The sequence below is a fragment of the Schistocerca gregaria genome, chromosome 4, assembly GCF_023897955.1.
Source record: "Schistocerca gregaria isolate iqSchGreg1 chromosome 4, iqSchGreg1.2, whole genome shotgun sequence".
Taxonomy (NCBI): domain Eukaryota; kingdom Metazoa; phylum Arthropoda; class Insecta; order Orthoptera; family Acrididae; genus Schistocerca; species Schistocerca gregaria.
Window position 1 is genome coordinate 91,396,063 of NC_064923.1, and position 24,230 is coordinate 91,420,292.

The 24,230-nt window shown below is 40.7% G+C and overlaps 1 protein-coding gene across 3 annotated transcripts in view; it reads right to left on the reverse strand.

The window, feature by feature from the left end:
* LOC126267444 (inositol 1,4,5-triphosphate receptor associated 2-like) overlaps nt 1–24,230 on the reverse strand; it is a 163,050-nt gene that overhangs the window by 8,113 nt on the left and 130,707 nt on the right. For all 3 annotated transcript variants that reach the window (XM_049972709.1, XM_049972712.1, XM_049972711.1), the window contains 2 exons: nt 14,751–14,849; nt 2,221–2,490 (listed from right to left, as the gene is read on the reverse strand). In XM_049972709.1, the coding sequence (XP_049828666.1) occupies nt 2,265–2,490; nt 14,751–14,849 (325 nt within the window). In that variant the 3' untranslated portion in view covers nt 2,221–2,264. The remainder of the gene's footprint in view (nt 1–2,220; nt 2,491–14,750; nt 14,850–24,230) is intronic.

Here is a 24,230-nt window from a genome sequence, read left to right on the forward strand (position 1 = left end):
CATATAGGTAAATTTTTGTTTTGTTTTTAAGGCACAGCGTCATGTTTGAAGAAGATGCTTGACGTTGAGGGCTGAGGAGATTGGTTTGAGACTACAGAGAAGAAAGTTGTTTCAAGTGTTTTGGAAGGTGAAATGATTGAAATGGCTGCTGCCATTAATTGTAATGTTCCAACAACTTCACTGCAAAGGGGATTAAAATCATTGTACGGAATCATTAGACATCTATGACACCTCAAGACAGGGTTCTTAAAACAGAAATTGAAGAAAGTTAGAAAGCAAAGATTAAAGCACAAGTGACTGTTTTAGAAGCCAGGTTAAAACCACTAGGTAGAATTGAATTTCAAAAGTTGGCTCACAATTAGGCGGAAAATTTAAAAATACCTAAGAAATTTAACATTGAAAAGAAAATGGCAGCAAACATTTCTATCAACACTTAATGCAGAACCATCCAGAACTGTCTTACGGAAAGCCTCAGTCCACAAGTTTAATGCTTTGTATCAGGTTTGATGAAACACAAGCTGAGAGGTTTTACAATCAGCTGTGTTTTTTAGTATCTTCTATTTTTGATACACAAACAGATTAATTTGTCTGTGAAGCACAAAAATGTCTTTTTTGTTTAAACACATATATCTTCTTGTACAGGCCATACGGATATGGAGACACTCAAGAATCCAGTGTCCCTGCATATCAGTAGGGGACTGTTCAAGCTGGTGGAGGCTCTGAAATGATGTGCGACATGTGTAGTTGGAGTGATATGGGACCCCTGACACATCTAGATGCGACTCTGACAATGACACGTACGTAAGTATCCTGTCTAATCACCTGTATCCATTCATGTGCATTCTGATGGACTTGGACAATCACAGGAGGACAATGCAACACCACACACATCCAGAATTGCTACGGCGTAGCTCCGGGCACACTCTTCTGAGTTTAAACACTTCCGCCAGCCACAATACTCCCCAGACATGAACATTATTGAGCATATCCGGGATGCCTTGTGATGTTGAGAAGAGAGCTTCACCGCCACATACTCTTACGGATTTATGGACAGCCCTGCAGGATTCATGGTGTCAATTCCCTCTAGCAGTACTTCAGACATTAGTCGATTTCATGCCACGTTGTATTGCGGCACTTCTGCCAGCTTGCGAGGGCCCTACATGATGTTAGGCACGTGTAGCAGTTTCTTTGGCTTTTCTCTGTATATCACGTTGTATACCATCTGCAGAATAAAATTATTCGTAATCTGCTTGATTTGAAACTAAATGAATGAAATAGGAAACTGAAAAATGCTTTCGGTTCACATAAATGAGCTTCATGCCAAACATTTGGATCGTTTTCAGGTTTTTCTTTGTTTACTGTTACTTTATTCCATTTCAATATGATACTCAAAATATTGTCAGTCATAAGCAGAGTCCAAATAGTTAGAGGATCTTGATTGTTACCTACTTGAGCAGGTGGTCGTACTGTCGGCAAACGGATGATGATGAGCTGCGGAACACGAGATCGCTTTAGAAGAGACTTTCACGACCAGCGACGTCTGTTTCGACCAAATATGTTCCTAGTAGAATGTTTAGCTAAAAATTCAGTCTCTACATTTCCGTACTCATCATTCTCATCACTTGCTGCATTCAAGGAATTTTCGGGTGACGAAGCAAATTCGTCTTCGCTTTCATACTGTTACGATTCTTAATTATGTCCCCCTTCAATTTCGTTGTCACTGTCCAATGTTACGTCCTACACTGTCCTCAACCCATTTTAAAACAGTACCTTCGAAGTCAGGGTCTCTAACATGAACAGTAGACGAAGACCTGGCTACTGAATCCACAACACAAAGTTCCAGGTGCGGTCTCAGAGACTGCTAGTGTGAAAGAAGCAGTAACAGTGTAGGTCCACGTCACGTTCAAGGGGCCACTAACGAAGGAAACCACGGCAGCTTCGGGAAAGGACAACCAGACAACGCTGTAATCACCTGCCCATCCCTATCCATTAGCAACGGAGTAACAATGGACGCTTGCGGAGTGTGAGACCGCACCTGGGACGTCAAGGCTTAAACCTTGTTAGCGGAATCGGCGTTGCACTGTTGAGATAGTCTGGGTGTGGGACGACACACGTAACTTCTTTTCTGATGCCCATTTGTACATAACGGAGCATAAATATTCACTACACAAACTCTTATACATTAAAAAATTTAATACTAACAAAACGAATCTTATTTACCATTAAACTCAGTGAGTATTCGGGTAGATGTGCTCGCCGCTTTACTAGCATAAATCGTCCAGCTTATCTGCTGAACACGAGGAAGTGCACTGACTTTGTGCCGTGCGAACAGCTTCTGCAGGCTCAAAGAACATGGCTATCAAGTAGTACACTGCAGCAAGTACCAGCAGAGACGCTAATATTCTGCGAGCCACGAACATCATGTTGTCTGTGTCCAGGTAATCCATCACGGCGTATCTGGCGGCTTCAACGGCATTCATATATTTGTCACTGCAACAAACGAACATTATACAGTATTAGATCGTCGAAAATTGGTAAATAGTTTCTATGTAAACCAACGAAATTATTTAATTTTTCTCCTAAATACGATGCTCTAGAACAAGAATGATCAACAGCAAAATCCTTAGTGAAATAAATTATAAGCTGCGAGCCAAGTTATACATAATTTAAATTATAGTCTAAAATATTATTAACAACAACATTAGAAATAAAGCGTACAGCCTCAGCTGCCCAGTAACAGGGGAAGAACTGACCATGATTAACAATAGCCTCCTGTTGCTATTGAACTGCAGATCATGGATAGAAATAATATGCCAACAGGTGGGGGAATTGCTCCGTACAATTTTTCAACACAAATGATCACAAATTTTAAATTGCTGAGTGCTAGCTTGTGAACCAGAGAGTTTAGTCTCACGTGGATTTTTTTTTATTGTGTCGTCTGCACGAGGAGCTGCTCAAAAGGAACGCGTTTGTGACGCGAATTGTGATCGAGTCGCTTGAGAGTCGCTTCCTGTGTTCTTCAGTGTAATGTCACAGTGCAGTGCCAGGCAGAAAGTCGCAAGTGACGGTATTGTAACCAGTTCCAGGTGAGTTAACGCCCCGATCACCAGATTAACTACAGTTTCTCGTTTGCGAGAAACCATGTGTGCTTTGACGCCACCTAGTGAACAAGTTGTTAATAATAAACATCTCTGACACCATCTGAAATGCACGTTGACGCGTTTTTCTTTCTCTGTTTAACTTTCGTCAGACTCAACCGTCAGCAGATATATTTAACAAGAACGTCACAACGGACAAAGGTAGTCACTGGAAGTCAGTTCACAACTCAGTAACGTACAGTCGTTATTCTGCTGGAAACACGTTAGTGGGTTAAAAGTGCCGTTCGTTACCATACTCAAAGTGGTGTGCGCCGGAGCTGTGTTTGCTTTAGCTTCATTAGTCGGGCATATGATCAGAGGTAAACCGTGGAAATTATCACACCTGATTTGGGAATGTAAGAGTCATACCGATATGTAAAAAAAATCACGTGGCACCACAGTCTTCTGTAACACCTCATCGAATAATCAGAAAAATCCGTTCAAATTGAATTCACTCTGCGCATTTAAAAATTTTGCGTGTTTCTTTTTTCCCGTGAATATCTTCAACTCTTCTAGCATACATAACAACGTGCCTTTCTCTACTGTGTGGTTTACGCCTATGATATCACGAATTTATACAATGTTTTGCTTGGTTGCGTTTAAGTGTTTTTCTTACACCGTAAGTTAGAACTAGTGTTATAGTATTCCTTATAGCGTACATGATGGTCTTCCCATTTCTCGAGGGCCAACTGTCTGTCGAGTTTCGTATCGAAAATATTTCATAATGACTTAGAAATCAAATTTTGTTAAAAGTAATCAGACATAAAAGGGGAAATACTTTATTACTGTTGGTACATAGATGACAGTACAGTTTTAATTAGAGGCACTAAATAGCTGTTGGATGAGGTAATCTATAAACTTAACCAGTTGTACCCATTAACCACGTTTAACCTTAGACATGAATCGAAAGGTAGTATCAGCTTTCTCGATGTATCCTTTAGCACATCGGAGAGAAAACGTAAGTGCTATCGACAGGGGATGTCAAATTGATTCCACATTTTTGAATTTCCAGGAGGCTTTCGACACCGTTCCTCACATTCGTCTTCTAACCAAACTGCGTGCCTACGGAATATCGCCTCAGTTATGCGACTGGATTCGCGATTTCCTGTCAGAAAGGTCACAGTTCGTAGTAATAGACGGAAAGTCATCGAATAAAACAGAAGTAATATTTGGCGTTCCCCAAGTAAGTGTTATAGACCCTCTATTGTTCCTGATCTATATTAACGACATAGGATACAGTCTGAGTAACCGTCTTACATAGTTTGCAGATGATGCTGTCATTTACCGTCTTGTAAAATCATCAGATGATCAAAACGACTTGCAAAATGATTTAGATAAGATAACTGTGGATATAAAATGTAGAATGGCAATGGCAAGGAAGGTGTTTCTGAAGAAGAGAAATTTGTTAACATCGAGTATAGATTTAGGTGTCAGAATGTCGTTTCTGATAGTATTTGTAGGAAGGGTAGCGATGTATGGAAGTGAAACGTGGGTGATAAATACTTTAGAGGAGAAGAGAATAAAAGCTTTCGAAATATGTTGATACAGAAGAATGCTGAAGATTAGATGGGTAGACCACATAACTAATGAGGAGGTATTGAATAGAATTGGGGAAAAGAGAAATTTGTGGCACAACTTGACTGAAAGAAGGGATCGCTTGGTATGACATATCCTGAGGCACCAAGGGATGACCAGTTTAGTATTGGAGGGCAGCGCGGAGGGTAAAAATCGTAGAGGGAGACAAAGAGATGAATACACTAAACAGATTCAGAAGGATGTAGGTTACAGTAGGTACTGGGAGATGAAGAAGCTCGCACAGGATAGAGTAGCACGGAGAGCTGCATCAAACCAGTCTCTGGACTGAAGACCGCAACAACAAGAAGATAAGTGTATGGTGCGAAAAGTGGCAATTGAATAAGGAAAAGTGTGAAGTTATTCACATGTGTACTAAAAGAAATCAGCTAAATTTCGATTACGCGATAGGTGACACAAATCTGAAGGCTGTAAATTCAATTAAATACGTAGGGAGTACAATTACAAATAACCTAAATTGGAACGATCACATAGATAATATTGTGGGTAGAGCAAACCAAAGACTGCGATTCATTGGCAGAACACTTAGAAGGTGCAACAGATCGATCTACTACGTGCAACAGGTGTACTAAAGAGACTGCTTACACCACGCAAGTCCGTCCTATTTTGGAGTAGTGCTGTGTGGTGTGGGATCCGCATCAGGTGGGACTGACGGATGACACTGAAAAGTACAAAGAAGGGCAGCTCGTTTTGTATTATTGCGAAATAGGGGAGGTAGTGTCACAGATATGATACGTGAGTTGGAGCGGCAATCATTAAAACAAAGACGTTTTTCGTTGCGACGGGATCTTCTCATGAAATTTCAATCACCAGTTTTCTCCTCCTACTGCGAAAACATTCTGTTACCACCCACCTACATAGGGATAAATAATCATAACGGTAAAATAAGATAAATCAGGGCTCGCACAGAAAAATTTAAGTGCTCGTTTTCCCTGCGTGCCGTTCGAGAGTGGAACGGTAGAGAGATAGCATTAAGGTGGTTCATTGAACCCTCTGCCAGGCACTTTATTGCGCATAGCAGAGTAATCACACAGATGTAGATGTAGATGTACGAATGCGTCCTAAAAACTATTACGACCGAATTTTTGTATGAAATCTCTTAAAGCATTTTATATAAAACAAACTTTAATAATATTATACCCATTTATTCCTCATGTTTACATATTTGCAGCTCTTTGGCGCTAGAGGCCTCCCATTTGTAGCATGTACATCGCGGTCGATGGGTGAAAAGCACCGTGTTGTAATCGAGATTCGAGTTCTAAGAGTTCGACCACACAAGGAGAACCCTCTCCTGCAGCACGACAACTCCATACCAGTCACGGGCGCTGCGACATCTGACACAATCCGAAACTTTGGCTTCACAGTCATCACTCATCCTCCTCCATACAGTCACAATGTGGCCCCACCCGATTTTCATCTGTTTGCAGAACTCTGAAGTACGTCTTCGGGGGCTTCAAGATGACAGTGATGAAGGGGTGCAATCACTGGTGCAGCTGTGACTCCGTCAACGAAGTTGAACAGTTTACAGTGACAGTTCGACCAACTGTTCTCTTGTTGGAAGCAATGCGTTCGTCGCCAGTGTGCCTATGTTGAGAAATAAAATACGTAGACAGGAAGAATAAAGATGTGAAATGTTAACAACGTTTGTTTTATTAAAAAAGCTTGAAGATTTTTCACGTAAAAAAGTCGGATGCACTACTTTTCAGCACGTCCTCGCATGTTTAAGATGTAAAGCGACTACAGATAGTACTTCCAGTCATCCGACACAACATAAGAAAACACATTTTTACTCGGCGTTAGAAAGAGTGTTTCAGTTCCCCTTACTGACGAGGAAAGAGCCCAAGAATACATACTAGGAAACAGACTGCGCTAAGAAGCACCTAGCAAGAACGTGACACGGAAATTATGCCGCCCTCTAACGAAAAATGTTAAACGAGCAAAACGCTGTTAAACAAGATGTCGCAACGGAAACAAATATTCCGTTGCGCTTATGTATAAAGATCCCGTAAATGACAGCAAGCGAGATGTTTTCAGAGAGAAAAGGTTAAAGTCTCGGTTCAGACTAATAATTTTCTTGGGCACGCCTTGAAAAATAGACAGAAGTTACAGAAGGTTTAATACAATGAATCAGTTGCCGAAATTGCAGCAGCAGACATATCCGCTAGATAGGAAGACTGTTTAATGTACCCCGTAAAGAACACTGAGACCACCTTCTAACCGTACGACATTTGAACGCAACCAAGTGAACCGTAGGAGAAATTCAGGAGAGCATGAGTGTAGCCCTCATATCAGGTGAAGGTTCTCTGTGAAATGTGCTGGAGACATTGAAAATATTTACGAAAAATTAAAGAAATCCAGATAATCTATTAAATGAGAAGAGTAAGTTCAATCTGAGGGGTTTTTCTGCTTGTTCGATGAAGTAATATACAATATTACGCTGGTATGTTGTTAGTACATACTTTTATGTCTCGCAAGTTCCCAGTTGGTTATGGTATCTTCTCTAACTGTACTCTGATCATAAACCTGTCTAAGGAACCGTGGTATATGGCGACTGCTTTTCAGTGTTCAGACTACAGTAATCGACAAGTTTAACAAGAGTACATCTGTACTGTAGTTTACCAATAACTCCAACAGGTACTGGAAAGTTCATCAAGCATTATGCTACATTTTAATGGTCACCTGTCTTATTGTTGCTGTTAACACATATTTACCTAACTTCGTGTCTATTTTCAACCTAAAATATAAAATATCGTCTAGGGCTCCGTTGTTATTTCATATGGTCTCTCACATATCTGGAATATTATTTGGACTAAGTGACTAGGCGCATGATTTGCTGACTCAGCTACAGGTTCCCTCACGTCATCACTTCCCATTCATCTATTAACTTCCTGGCCGTCCGTTGTGACTGAGCAATTCTAGGCGCTTCAGTCCGGAACTGCACTGCTGGTACAGTCGCAGGTTCAAATACTGCCTCAAGCATAGATGTGGGTGATGTCCTTAGGTTAGTTGGGTTTAAGTAGTATGTAAGGTGTCAGGCAAATCCAACACCTTCCATGAAAACCCTGACATGATAAGCAAATCCAGTAGTATGTCACATAGCTCCGAATAAATCGTGACATTAAATTAACCAAAGTAATACGAGTAACGAGTGAGCAAATGGAATGCCACAGACTAACACAAGAATGCTTAAATGCATGTCATACCTTCCCACCGTGAGACAGGCGCAGTCCCGAGGGGAGAAACGAGAACAGAAGCCGAGAGCAGAACCGTATTAAGCTAGAAGGCCCTACGATAAGGGATGGACTGGACACCCACGTCGCCAGCTAACAACTAGTGCCACAACACCCTTAGTTTTAGCGTGAGACTTTTTCGCGTCTCTGTTACGTTGCAAACTTTAAAAACATTGCCCCACCACGAAAAGTATAACGTTTCTCATTGGATAGACAGAATTTTTGTAGGCGGAGCTTCAGGTTAACATTGAGACCCTGATTGGTCAGATGAAAACACAGCCAGATAGTTTTTTTTTAAACCAACTTCGGTAAATGGTAGTAAGGAGAAGTTAGGAGAAGAGAGTTAGTTCCGAGATGGCGAGGTGAGCGGAGCTGTGCTGCCCGCCGCCCTGACGCTGCCTAAACACCGACAAGGTAATGAACGCACGCGATGCCGCATTTTTGAGCGCATAAGGCTTCACTCAGAACTGCAGAAGTCTCATCTATTACACCCCCCTTTGTTTGCGTAACACTAGTGTCGATCGTAAATTAAAGCTCATGGTGTTCACATTTGCCACTTGAAGTAAAAATCTGAAAAGCGATGATTTCTCTGTTATATAATTATTGAGAAGCCACATCAGCCACTGTAATTTACGACAAGTTAGATAAGTAATTAAAGATAATTGAGGGTCACTGTAGACCATTTTGATAGTTTTCTCTTTTGTGAAACAACTTAAACCTACATTATAGATGTGATATGGCATAGGTCACCCTTAGATCCATTGTAGAACTTGGAAACCCACTCAGGGAATATTCGTTCACATTTTTCTTGAACGCAGTTGGTTTTTACCATCCTCTATTAAAACACTTCCTTTTACCAATACTGCAATTTATAAACAATGTTTTGTGAGTAGAACAAAATTTCCAGTGGTAAACTTAACTGCTTTTTCGACGTTATTTTACCAGCTAACTAAAAATAGGAAAGCCTCGAACCCCTTCCACTAAATTTAGTTAGTATTAAGATTCTTTTACAGGGAGTGCAGTGGAGCTGACGCTGAGATCATTTAGTATTTGGTTATATCATCGCTAGTCTCACTGAACTCTTCTGAATTCTACATGTCATGTGTGGTCTGGCGTCTCCTTACCAGCAACAGGTCCCAGGTTCAAACTAGTAAATTCCCTAAAAAACACGCTCAGAGCGTCGTTGCGCGAAAGTGGTAGGGAGACACGATATAGAACAAACAGACACCACCATGAATGTTAAGAATTACCGAGTATGACCTCAGATGTTAAGTCCCATAGTGCTCAGAGCCATCTAAACCATTTATTAACTTCCTCTACACCTCTCACTATATAGGTAGGTGGTTTCCAATTTCTGTAGCCTCAAGACACAGATTGTTGTGACGACTGCTTTGAAGGGCTTAGATGCGTAACACATATTTTTCTTCTTCCTCTTCTTCTTCCGGGTTGTCGTCTATTACCTAACGTGCACTACTCGTATGTGGAATGTGTGAACTTTGTTTTGTGTGTTTTCGTGTATTTTAACTATCTGTGCATCGTATTTTCTGATTTAGAAGGTGGGAGAACAGCCTAGCATTTGGCTAAGCTAGCGTGGGAAACTGCCCAAAAACCGCACTCAAGCTTTCCATTGCACAGGTCACGGTCATTAAACCGCACCACAGATTCGATATGCGTGTTATACAGTTTCAGAAGCTAGGACGCTGCCATTAGTGTGGCGATTCGAAGGAACCCGATGGTAGTCTGCATGGCGACTGACTGCGCTGTCCAGCGTAGCTTTAAGCGCCTACAGATGCACAGTGAGAATGGTTGACCCACCAGTCGGTGAATAGTACTGTAGCACCAACAGTGTGTCATGCACATGTCACCTGCTCTGCATCATTTTTCAAACAATTTTATAGAAACTATTCGGTAAAAAAAATCTTTCGTTTCTTGTAGCTTTATGATGAACTACCGACCCCTACATTAATGGTAATAGCTACTGTGATACTACCAAATTAAGTAATCCACAGACGAAGTTCAAATAGTTTGCAATAAGTTTGCATTTAGTGCATGCTACGCCTTAAATTCCTGCATATGAAATGGGCTAATACATTGAATTTTTCATTGGACTTAGGAGGAAGTCTTGGCAAATGGTAGCACACAAAGAGCAGAGTATTTAAGAGTGTGCTTAATATACTTTCATACATATAGTTCTACTGAGCGAGGTGGCGCAGTGGTTAGCACACTGGACTCGAATTCGGGAGGACGACCGTTCAATCCAGTGTCCGGCCATCCTGATTTAGGTTTTCCGTGATTTCCCTAAATCGCTCCAGGCAAATGCCGGGAGGGTTCCTCTGAAAGAGCACGGTCAACTTCCTTCGCCGTCCTTCCCTGATCCAATGAGACCGATGGCCACGCAGTTTGGTCTCTTCCCACAAACAACCCAACCCAACCAACAGATGAGTCACAAATATTTCTGTAGAACTACAGATTTTTGTTTCAAAGAAATAATGCTTATTTAGCACTATAGATAACTGGTGAAATAAGAAATTGTATGAGAGTGTATAGTGCCGTAAAATGCCCAGAAATTTATAAATTGGGGCAAATGCCCAGTATAAATATCTGAGCAAATGCCCAAAATTCTGAAGTTCTCAGGCATTTATGCATTTTAAAGATTAACTGATAAGCTGGCTTATAAAAGTTAAACTGGTATTTTGTATTGGGAACGTGTTTAGCAACAATGCTTGTTTATTGGTTGGATAAATAAGTTGAAAAATCTGCTTGAGATATAGGGGATAGTTGTTAGAGGAAATAAACTGGACTACAAATGTAACTTTTCACGTCTTTAATTAGGTTAGTTCTTTGGTTAGTGCATAATAAAAAAAAAGCAAAACTCGAGCTTCAAAGTAACATTTTGGAATAAAGCATATTATTGAATTAGCTAGTCTTTAGTTAGTACCTTTGCTTATGCTTTACAACTGCAAAAACATTAAGAAATTGTTCTCAATCAGTTTCTTGATCTTCATACATTGAAGAAGCATCATGAAATTACGACTCTGCCTCACATTCTCCTGAACCTAATTCCTCACTGTCTACTGGGTTTCTTTCCATTTTGTCTTTGTTTGGACTCCTTCGGTGTGGGTTGTTCCTTGGGATCAACAGTTTTTTTTTTTTTTTTTTTTTTTTTTTTTACTGTGGATCCATCCAAGAGTGCTGAAGGAACACAGTGTAGCAGCAGATGCAACTTGTGCGCCCAGAATTTTTACAGCAACTTCTGCCAATTTACAAGTTCATCTTAAGCCTCACCACCATAGTAAAGGATTTACATGATGATTTTTGTCTTTTTGATGGTGACGACCCACTTCTTTCCACACAACTTGTCTGGACCAAATTCCTTGTTTGTCCCTATCGTCAGCCATGTTCTCTCTAAGCTGAATAATATTTGGTCCTGTGTTTTTTGCTATGCAACAAAAGAATCTTATTCAATCAGTCATCTCTATAGGCTTCAGGTTATTACCTTGTACTGCTAGATTAACAAGATTGGCTGCAAGACGGATATAAGACACATCGAATTCCTTCGTAGCTCAGAGTGTTGACGAAATTGACTTTTATTCGATAGACTGCAATGGAGAGGACAGTAGTTTCTTCATGAGTTCTTCCTGCAGCTTATTGAAGTATGTGTGTATTTTGTGAACTTGAGGCTCATTTAACTGTAGAGCTGAAATCAAATGTGTGATTGGATTCATGAGCTCTATCGTTTTCTCAACTATCACCCAGAAAACATCATCATCCAAGAACCTCTTACTCATTTAAGACTGCACCTGTGATTGCACCTTTTTGTTTACAATTGAGATTTGTACAACAACTTGCAAACTTTCAAGACCAAAGAGATGGCTGCCCCATCATCTCTTTCCTCGAAACCCCAGTGTAATCCTTTCTTTGAATTTTTTTCAGCTGTTATTTTATAGGGCTTTTCCATTGAATAAGTTTCTGAATCACTGTACCTAAATCAAGCACTTTTTTTAAATCCTGAGGGGACTTTAAACACTTTTTCATATGAATTTCCATTTTGTTGAAGTGTGCTTGCATGCCTTAAAAATTCACATGATACTCCTTTTCCTTTTAAACTGAAAAAGTTCCTAACAGGTCGTTTTTTCGTAGTCATTTTGCAATTGTTCAGTAACCATTGTGTACAACGCTTTAAGAAACACACAAACGAAGTTATGTTGCTTTCCACTCAGTCACACAAACTAGAGTGGCTGTTAGACAGACAGACCAGTGTTTCCAGTTCCAGTTTACTAGATAACCCACAGAATTGCATGAATTATCTGAAATTATCAGCTACTCACTCAAAATTTCACATAATATTTGCAATAATAGCAAAAGCACTAATATTTACTTAAGATAACTGGAATTAAAGTGAAAAACGTTTATCCATAAAGATTTCAATTAGGGATGTCTCATGTCCCAATTCCAATTCCGTGATTCCCAGAATTGCCAAATCTGTAGGAATCGACTAGTATCGGAATCTAACAATTCCATCATATTGGGCACTGATTCCTTATTATTAAACCTTTTTATGTTAGTGTTCTCATTTTATCTTCGCAGCAGTGCAGCCATATGAAAACACATAAAGGAAGGAGCAGGATAGAAAACTCTAGTCATTGTCGAAATATACTTGTTTGTAATTCAGACGGCAACGCTCTTTGCTACACAAAAAAGGAGGATCTATGCTTTGTGTAACTGCTGGAGAGAAGGAATGCCGATTGGACATTGTTTTCTTTTTTTCGATCAGATATTTACACATAAAAGTAATTTGAAATACAGACGAGGTACCACATGTAATCGCAATTTTCTAAGAATAAAAAAAATCTCCTGTGAAAAAGAAGGTAAATATTGTCTACGAACTTTTATTCCGTGTGGTATCCCCGGACCTTCATAAAATGATTAGTGTGTTTAGCAATACGGCGCATAGCGATTTCTTCGCACATTAACAATACTGGGCAAATCTGCTATTATCACGTTCTGAACGACGCGCAATATTTCGCCGTCAGCTTCTGTTTTCAAAACGTTCCCTAAGCGACCAGTGTTTCCAGAAAATCTTACGGCGACTGCGAGTACTTTAGCTGTCAAGAGAGACGGAGTCTTCATCGCGAGTTGTAGCACTTTTCTCCGACTTTGTCTGATGTTCTCTGAGAACCAGATGAACGGAAACCTCCAACCGCCAACTAATCGTGTACCTCACCCGTTCTATCCTTACAGCAGCTACAAAGAAAACATCTTAGCCAGGTAAAAATTTTTAAAATGTATGCATCTAGGCAAAAAAATATAAATAAAGTTTCAATGCAGTACCTGTTTCACATGTTTCAAAATCAAAAGTCAAGTTAATTAATTTTTTCTTAATGACAATGCAGTTCATTATACAACTATTCAGTAATAATTTTGCTATCAATAATTATTCTGACAAGGATTGCAAAGTGTGTTACACTACAAAGTGACGACGGTTCAATCTCGCGTCCGGCCATCCTGATTTAGGTTTTCCGTGATTTCCCTAAATCGCTCCAGGCAAATGCCAGGATGGTTCCTTTCAAAGGCCACGGCCGACTTCCTTCCCCGTCCTTCCCTAATCCGATGAGACCGATGACTTCGCTGTTTGGTCTCCTTCCCCAAACAACCAACCAACCAACTACAAAGTGATGACGTAAGGACACAGTTTTTTACACTGGCTTAAATTACAGAGATGTTCAATTCAGAGTTCGTGTGTGTGTGTGTGTGTGTGTGTGTGTGTGTGTGTGTGTGTGTATGAATGTTTCTTTGTGTGGACAGTGGCATGTTTCGACAATGAGTTGCTCAAAACATGCTGAAATTCATTTTTCTATTGTATATTGGATAGACTGGAAACCGCAAATACAGTGATTATCTGTACAATAGGATTTATTCTTGACTTCTGATTCCTGGAACTCAATGAATTTTTCATGGTTCGCACCCTCCTCGGGGTTGATTTACTATTCTTTCAGCTGAGTAAGTAGTGGGCTTGTAATAGACTCCTACCCTAACTCACATATCATTTCGATATTCTGGCTACCTCAGTCACTGGTTAGTTTGATGCTCTGATAAATTTAATTTAACTATTAAATAGGGAGCAGGCCAGTGAGTTATATCGAAATTTCGTTGTCTATATTTGATCCATCCTTAACTTGTTTAATTAATAAACCATCCAAAACACAATTTCTATGTAACAGCCCTGTCCCTATCCTTAACACATTTATGGAGGAATGAGATAAAACATGTTTTTAGTAAAACGGGGTATGATATTCTGTTTCTTTGGTCGAAGAAATTGAGGAATGTAAAGTTATCAGTTGCATTTTTCTAGCTCAATTGTCAGATTCAAGTCATACATGTTGCACAGTAAATCAGTTAACAAAGTAACGAGAATTAATGCATGAAAATGACAGTTTGGTTGATTATGAGACTAAAAAGTAAACGTGATCCGCATCATTAATCTTAGAAAGGTAAATGAGACAGGAATTTTTATGTCGCTAATCTTGTCTATAGTGGGACACTTAGTAGGTGGATGCTAAAAATACTTTTTGTTATTTAAACTTATGAAGACGAGGTTCTACTGCTTGTCCTTTTTCGAACACACACCCTCTTCCAAAATCATTCCTTCACAATTATTTCTAATCTTTTTTTGGCTGACGATCTCAGAATAGACTGCTTTATTCACAGTGGTAAACGTTCAACTGTATACAATTTTATCGGTATTTTTGATTGATGAAAGTATTGCATTGATAAGATAATGTTTACTCACTAGTTTAAATACATCTGCTTGAGAACAGACACATTTTTAATTGGTTCTGCATCAGGTGTAGTGGTCCCATCAGCATCATCACAGCAAGGATGCTTCAGACTGAAACAAAAAAATAAAATAAAATGGAGATGCACGTCATTTCTTAATTATGAGATGAGAAAAAGGATAAGGATGTAATGCTTGCTTTCCCTATGGGGAGGTTGCTGTTCTGGTCATTAATTCAGTGGATTGAGTGTTCTACATATCAAATGTGTAACTGTATAGTGTAGTGTCGTGATAGTGGCCAATCGAAGCCCTTCATGGTGCACAACGTCCAACATCTTTAAGTAAGAAGGCCTCGCAGACCCATACACCGTGCACCCATAATCGAGCCGAGATCGCACAAACGCCCTGTAAAACTGGAGCAGACAAGTCCTGTCGGCTCCCCAAGTTCTGTGGCTAAGACGTTTTAAAATACTTAAAGCCTTACGTGACCGTCGTTTCAGGTCTTTAAGATGAGGCAACCACATTAATTTCGAGTCAAAAATAAGTCCCAGAAATCTCACCGTGTCTATAAAAGTAAGGACACTGTCCCTCTCAACGCAGGAAAGGCTAAAATTTAACGAGAACGGTGAAAAACAACACATACGGACTTCTCGGTGGAAGACTTAAAACCACTCTTGTGCGTCCAGTTACAACTGACACGTTGGCATTGCAAGGATTCCACAACTGAGCCATATGGACCCAATGACGAAGATGGGCATATATTTCACTGGTGTGCAAGACTTTTACACCTACATAACTACTCTGCAAATCACACCTAGGTGTCTGGCAGAGGATTCATCAAACCACCTTCACTCTAATTCTCTGTTATCCCACTCTCGAACAGCGCGCGGAGGAAAAGAACACCTATATCTTTTCATGGGCGGTTTGGTTTTTACCGTGATGATTGTTTCTCTCTATTTAGTTTGGCGTCAATAAAATATTCGGAAAGGAAGTTGGTGGTTGAAATTTCGTGAAAAGGTCCCGCCGCAACGAGAAAGTCCTTTGTTTTAGTGACTTCCACCTCAAATCCAGTATCATGTCCGTGACGCTGCCCTTCTCACAAACTTTCCGGATGTACTGAACTTTCTCACATTTTCTGTCTTCTTTCCAATTTAAGATGTAATCGTAATTCCTAGGTATTTAGTTGAATTTAAGGCCTTTACATTTGATTGATTTATCGTGTGACCCAAGTTTAACAGATTCCTTTCAATACTGATGTGTTTCACCTCACACTTTTCATTATTTACTGTCAGTTCACAATTTTCGCACCATACAGATATATTTTCTGAATTGTTTTGCAATTTTTTCTGATCTTCTGATGACTTTACTACACTATAAACGACAGCATCATCTGAAAACATCCAAACACGACTGCTTGAGTGGCTTCTAAATCGTTCATAGAGATATGAAGCAGTAGAGTTCCTATTACACTGCCTTTGGGAACGCCAGAAATCACTTCTGTCTTAACCTATGACTTTCCATCAATTACAACGAATTGTGGCATCTGACAAGTTATCACGAATCCAATCGCATAACTGAGACGTAATCTCGTTTGAAGCCACTTCTGAGGTATGGTGCATAAGCCATATGGAAATCTAAAATACGGAATCAATTTCAGATCCGTTGTCAATAACACTCGACATTTCGTGTGTGTAAAGAGCTACTTGTGCCTCACAAGGACGATGTTACCTAAATCCATCTTGACTCTGCGTCAATAGACCGTTTTCTTCTACGTAATTCATAATGGAACACGTTATATGTCCAAAAATATAGACGTTAATGATATGAGTCTGTAATTTAGTGGATTACCCTACTACCTTCCTTGAATATTGGTGTGATCTGTGTAAGTTTCCAGTCGTCGAGCGATCGGTTCTGTGTGATTGTAAAGTATGGAGCTATTGCAGAACCATACGCCGTAAGGAACCTAACTGTATACAATCTGGATCGGAAGACATCCTTTTAATAAGCCATTTAAGTAGCTACAGTACTCCGAGGATATCTAGTTCTAAGTTCCTCATGCTACCAGGTGTTCTGGACTCCAATTCCAGAATATTTACTCCGACATTTAACGACGAAGGTAACTTTTGCATGACCTGTGACTGTCAAGCAACATATCTCTACAAAATTTGCACCATACATAAAATCAGCTGCTACAGCATAGTACAGAAGGTAACTGAAGGAGATACGCAATGAGACAAAAATGAATGACACTTTTATTCTAAGACAATAATTACACTGAGCTTTCCGTGATTTGTAATGATCGTTCATAGACGGACAGGACATGATTCTTAATATGGTGTTAATGACTATGGACGACAGTGCATGCTCTGCAACGTGCTAACATGCCGGCCACATGCCTGGTAAGGAGTTGCTGTGATGGGGCGTTTCATTCCTCCAATAGCGCGTTTGACAACAACGCTTCCCACTCGAGCTTGATGGGATTTCAGTCGGGAGAACAGCATGGCAGTCCATTCGCCTAATATCCTCTCATTTCAAGAGCTTTCCACCTTTTCCGTTGGATTTTGTCGTTTATTGTCATCTGCAAAAATGAAGTTAGAGCCTAATACATTCCTGAAAGACGCACGTGACGAAGGAGTGCAGTGTTACAGTGACGCTGACAGATGAATGTACGGTGTTCAACGACTTGTGATGTTGGCAAGAGCAGTGGTACTGGACCAAAGAGCACTGAGTTCACGTTCTTTTCGTGAACGACAGCTAATTCAGTCTTTACAGTGATTTTGGACGTACCCTCGTACGGCAAAAGGTAGAACCACATAATGCATCTAGCCACACTGTCGAACATGGTGGTTTTGGTGATACAGGCTTTACGATGGGGGGTATAACAGTGCTTGGGCGTACTGATCTCCAAATCTTTGAACACAGTACACGGTGACACTGTAGTCTTTCTCCATGTGCGTCCTTTCGGGGATGCATTCGGCCCAGACTTCACTTTCATCGACGACAATCGCCGACCGCACCGAACACCGCAGGCGAGGGAGCTCTTGGAGCGAGAAGATATTCGGCAAATGGAATGGTCCGGCCGTTCCCCGACTCAGTCCATCGAGCACGTGTGGGATGCGTTAGGGAAGCGTATCACAGCACTTCCAGATACACCGACGACCAATCGGCAGTGGAGGGATGGGACGCCCTGCCACAACAGCTTCTTACCAACCTCGTGGCTAGCATGGGTGCCCGTTTCACAGCATTCATTGCTGTCTGTCGTTAACACAGGCCCTATTATGAACTGTGTCCTGCCGTTTGTAATGTTTGGCAAATCATCGCAAATAGCGGTGACTTAAGGGCGATTATTATCTTTGAATGAAACTCTCATTTCTCTTTATCATACTGCACATTTTTTTCAGTAATGATCTGTTAATATACTATATATGGTCTAAGTTTGAGCGAGCTGCATCACTACGCCCCGTGGTCTACGGGTTTGAGCGAGTACCGGGTTCGATCCCCGCCACTGTCTAAAGTTTGATAAATAATCAGCATTGGCGGCCGAAGATTTCCGGCATAAGAAGTCAGCCTCATTCTGCCAACGGCCTTGTCGAAGAGGGCGGAGGAGCGAATAGAGGTTCACGGCACTCTCTTGTCCTAGGGGTGGGAAATTGCTCTTAAAGGCGGAAGAATCAGCAATGATCAATGACATGAGGATGCAAAAGGCAATGGAAACCACTGCATTAAAGACACGTAACGTGTATCCACAGGACATGTGGCTTGTAGTTGAAGTGTCATGATGATCTCTCCATTGGCAAAAGATTCCGGAATAGTCCCCCATTCAGATCTCCGGGAGGGGACTCCCAAGGGGAAGGTTACCATGAGAAAAAGATTGAATAATCAACGAAAGGATAATGTTCTACGAGTCGGGGCGTGGAATGTCAGAAGCTTGAACGTGGTAGGAAAACTAGAAAATCTGAAAAGGGAAATGCAAAGGCTCAATCTACATATAGTAGGGGTCAGTGAAGTGAAGTGGAAGGAAGACAAGGATTTCTGGTCAGATGAGTATAGGGTAATATCAACAGCAGCAGAAAATGGTATAACAGGTGTAGGATTCGTTATGAATAGGAAGGTAGGGCAGAGGGTGTGTTACTGTGAACAGTTCAGTGACCGGGTTGTTCTAATCAGAATCGACAACAGACCAACACCGACAACGATCGTTCAGGTATACATGCCGACGTCGCAAGCTGAAGATGAACAGATAAAGTGTATGAGGATATTGAAAGGGTAATGCAGTATGTAAAGGGGGACGAAAGTCTAATAGTCATGGGCGACTGGAATGCAGTTGTAGAGGAAGGAGTAGAAGAAAAGGTTACAGGAGAATATGGGCTTAGGGCAAGGAATGAAAGAGGAGAAAGACTAATTGAGTTCTGTAACAAGTTTCAGCTAGTAATAGCGAATACCTTGTTCAAGAATCACAAGAGGAGGAGGTATACTTTGAAAAGGCCGGGAGATACGGGAAGATTTCAATTAGATTACATCATGGTCAGACAGAGATTCCGAAATCAGATATTGGATTGTAAGGCGTTCCCAGGAGCAGATACAGACTCAGATCACAATATAGTAGTGACGAAGAGTAGGCTGAAGTTCAAGACATTAGTCAGGAAGAACCAATACGCTAAGAAGTGGGATACGGAAGTTCTAAGGAATGACGAGATACGTTTGAAGTTGTCTAACGCTATAGATACAGCAATAAGGAATAGCGCAGTAGGCAACACAGTTGAAGAGGAATGGACATCTCTAAAAAGGGCCATCACAGAAGTTGGGAAGAAAAACATAGGTACAAAGAAGGTAGATGCGAAGAAACCATGGGTAACAGAAGAAATACTTCAGATGATTGATGAAAGGAGGAAGTACAAACATGTTCCGGGAAAATCAGGAATACAGAAATACAAGTCGCTGAGGAATGAAATAAATGGGAAGTGCAGGGAAGCTAAGACGAAATGGCTGCAGGAAAAATGTGAATATATCGAAATGATATGATTGTCGGAAGGACAGACTCAGCATACAAGAAAGTCAAAACTGGTTACATTAAAAGCAACGGTGGTAACATTAAGAGTGCAACTTGAATTCCACTGTTAAATGCAGAGGAGAGAGCAGATAGGTGGAAAGAATACATTGAAAGCCTCTGTGAGGGTGAAGATTTGTCTGATGTGATAGAAGAAGAAACAGGAGTCGATTTAGAAGAGATAGGGGATCCAGTATTAGAATTGGAATTTAAAAGAGCTTGGGAGGACTTACAGTCAAATAAGGCAGAAGGGATAGATAACATTCCATCAGAATTTCTAAAATCATTAGGGGAATTGGCAACAAAACGACTATTCACGTTGGTGTGTAGAATATATGAGTCTGACGACATACCATCTGACTTTCGGAAAAGCATCATCCACACAATTCCGAAGCCGGCAAGTGCTGACAAGTGCAAGAATTATCGCACAATCAGCCTAACAGCTCGTGCATCGAAGCTGCTTACAAGAATAATATACAGAAGAATGGAAAAGAAAATTGAGAATCCGCTAGGTGACGATCAGTTTGGCTTTAGGAAAAGTAAAGGCACGAGAGAGGCAATTCTGGCATTACGGCTAATAATGGAAGCAAGGCTAAAGAAAAATCAAGACACGTTCATAGGATTTGTCGACCTGGAAAAAGCGTTCGACAATATAAAATGGAGCAAGCTGTTCAAGATTCTGAAAAAAGTAGGGGTAAGCTGTAGGCAGAGACCAACCAAGAGGGAATAATAAGAGTGGACAATCAAGAACGAAGTGGTCGTATTAAGAAGGGTGTAAGACAAGGCGGTAGCGTTTTGCCCCTACTCTTCAGTCTGTACATCGAGGAAGCAATGATGGAAATAAAAGAAAGGTTCAGGAGTGGAATAAAAATACAAGTTGAAAGGATATCAATGATATGATTTGCTGATGACATTGCTATCCTGAGTGAAAGTGAAGAAGAATTAAATGATCTGCTGAACGGGATGAACACTCTAATGAGTACACAGTATGGTTTGAGAGTATATTGGAGAAAGACAAAGGTAATGAGAAGTAGCAGAAATGAGAACAGCGAGAAACTTAACATCAGGATTGATGGTCACGAAGTCAATGAAGTTAAGGAATTCTGCTACCTAGGCAGTAAAATAAGCAATGACGGACGGAGCAAGAAAGACATCAAAAGCAGACTCGCTATGGCAAAAAAGGCATTTCTGGCCAAGAGAAGTCTACTAATATCAAATACCGGCCTTAATTTGAGGGAGAAATTTCTGAGGATGTACGTCTGGAGTACAGCATTGTATGGTAGTGAAACATGGACTGTGGGAAAACCGGAACAGAAGAGAATCGAAGCATTTGAGATGTGGTGCTGTAGACGAATGTTGAAAATTAGGTGGACTGATAAGGTAAGGAATGAGGAGGTTTTACGCAGAATCGGAGAGGAAAGGAATATGTGGAAAACGCTGATAAGGAGATGAGACAGGATGATAGGACATCTGCTAAGACATGAGGGAATGACTTCCATGGTACTAGAGGGAGCTGTAGAGGGCAAAAACGATAGAGGAAGACAGAGATTGGAGTACGTCAAGCAAATAATTGAGGACGTAGGTTGCAAGTGCTGCTCTGAGATGAAGAGGTTAGCACAGGAAAGGAATTCGTGGCGGGCCGCATCAAACCAGTCAGTATACTGATGAGAAAAAAAAAATACTTGGCAGTGACACGTCATTGAAGATCGTTTCTTCCTCATTTTTTGCTGATCAGTGTCTATTATCCGCTTTAAGATCACTGGTTGGAGTAATGGAATATGGTCAGGTACACTCTCTGCACCTAGAGATTCATCGGGTTGCCATTAAATGTCGCACAGCCGCACATTGCGTGCCGTGGGCAACTTCGTAACAACTGCTTGGACAGTTGTAACGGGACAGACATAGATCGTGTGGCATGTGTCATTTTGGGGAACAACTGCACAAAATATGAACATTTTGAAACTTCAGAAAAGAGGCATAAGAATGATAACCAAAAATAGTAGTCGAGCTCATTGTAAAGATCTGTTCAAAACACTGGGGATTTTAGCTGCACCATGTGAATACATTTACCAGTCAATTGTACGTGTCAAAAGTAACATGGTAATAACTGCACAAACAGCTCTGACCATGACCATAGAACAAGAGCTAGGCTCAACTTACATTTGCCCAGAAAAAATTAACATAAAACTCAAAACAGTATTTTATACGAAGGAATAAAACTGTACAATAAATTACCAAAAGAGATTAAAGAAATTGCAAAAATACACTTATTTAAAATGGCAGCTAAAAAGTACCTGTTATGAAATACATTTTATAGATTGAAGGATTACTTAGCTAAAACAGAGTAGGGGTTTGATAAAATGTTATACAAATAAATAATAATAATAATAATAATAATAATAATAATAATAATAATAATAATAATAATAATAATAATAATGATTATAAAATATCCAGCATTCCACATAACACCTTCACTTTACGTTTTTTTCCCTTCTTTCTTCCTTTCTAGAAAAACTTACCCCCAAGCTATGCATAGCACAATACTAACACCTCTTTCTGAGCTCAACATTTCACTCATGCTGGCTCAGTTTTTCAGGATAGCACAGGATAACAATTGGTAAGTAGTGGTAGAGAAAACGGCACAGATACCAATGTGTCTGTGTCTGTGTGTGTGTGTGTGTGTGTGTGTGTGTGTGTAGTGAGTGAAGTGTTATGAAACAATGTGTGTATAGTGTGTGCAGTGACTCATAAAAGAGATGAGTGAACAGTGTGGCGTTACATTATGTAATAAGTTATTTGTAAAAAAATGTTTAGTATACAGGAGTAAACCTAATGATTGTCTCTAAGCAGAAGTCTGTAAGTGTATGTGTATACGAATTAGCTTATTTTAAATTGGTCTGAGCTTGTAAATACTTTGACATGTCCAATATCTTTGTAAAAAGAGATCTAAGGATGAATAAAGCTACTACTATACTACTACTAATAACATAAGCTTGCTCTGAGGTCATTTTTCTAACAGTTTCATATCCTCCACACGTGCTCTGAGCCAATTCACATTTCACTGTTGTCAAACGGCCGTTTCTCAGACACGTTTACGTCTAGAGCAGGAGCCATTTGTAAATGAAGTTTCTGTCTTCCCTTTCACTTCTACAAGTTGACGAATCTAAATCGAAAGGAGGAAAACAGACAGTTCCCTCAAACAGAACTCAGTGTGCAATACAGTGTCTTTATTATCTGAGACCTGCATTGATACACGCATTCGCCCACGGCATTATTTGACTGCCACCATGAAAGAGACTGTGAATGCTGAGTGCTGGAGACACGTTAATTGTATTTTCTGCTTCTGATAACAATCTCAAGCGCACCTTCCAATTCTATCTCGATGTCTACTGCGAGAAATACACTGTCTGCATTTCTCATTAGCATACCCTTTGGATGTACACTTAGATTTGCACTGCTGTCTATTTTGGGTTTTACTCCACATTCCGTATCCAGAGCTGAACGATCAGTGCGACCGACTGCCATGCAGCCAAACCGGGATCGATTCCCAGTACTGCTTGCGACCTTTTGCCTAGGTAGGAGGACAGGAAGATGGTGCACTCAGCCTCGTGAGGCCGACTGAGGGGCTGCTTGACCGAGCAGTTCCAGCTCCGACGTCAAGAAACCCGACAACAGGCGGGAGAGCGGAGTGCTGACCACGTGTCCCTCCATATTGCCTCCGCTGACGCCACTGGCACAGGATGACACGAAGGTCGGTCGGGCTCGACTGCTCCATCCATGGCCACAACGCAGAACTTTGCCTCTGGCTTGTCATCATGTAATGGGTGACAATTATTGAACTATATGCTATATGAAAAAAACGTAAATTAGGTAAACACTACGGAGTGCACACTATTCAACATGAAACACGTCACTTCAGATATTACGATTTGGGTTATGACAGGTTCGAAATGCCTGCCATCATTGGTGGCGATGTGGTGCAGACAAATAGCGAAATTCTGCATGACCCGCTGCAGTGTCGGAACATCGATGATGTCGATGACTTTCTGAATGGCTGTTTTCAGCTCAGTAATGCTTTTTGGCTTATTGCTTGTCTTTAATATAGCCCAAAACTTGGAGACGCATGTGTTCAGATCCTGAGACTTCGGCAGCCAATTGAGGCCCACGCCAGTAGCCTCTGGGTACCAGACTGCAGTCCCCAAATGCTACTCCAGGTCATAAAACGCTCTTGTGCCTCGACGGGGTCGATCTCAGTCTTGCATGAACCACATCTTATCGAAATCTTTACCTACATCTACATCTGAATGTACATCCATACTCCGCAAGCCACCTGATGGTGTATGGCGGAGGGTGAGTACCTCTATCGCTTCTCCCTTCTATTCCAGTCTCGTATTGTTCGTGGAAAGAAATATTGTCGGTATGCCTCTGTGTGGGCTCTAATCTCA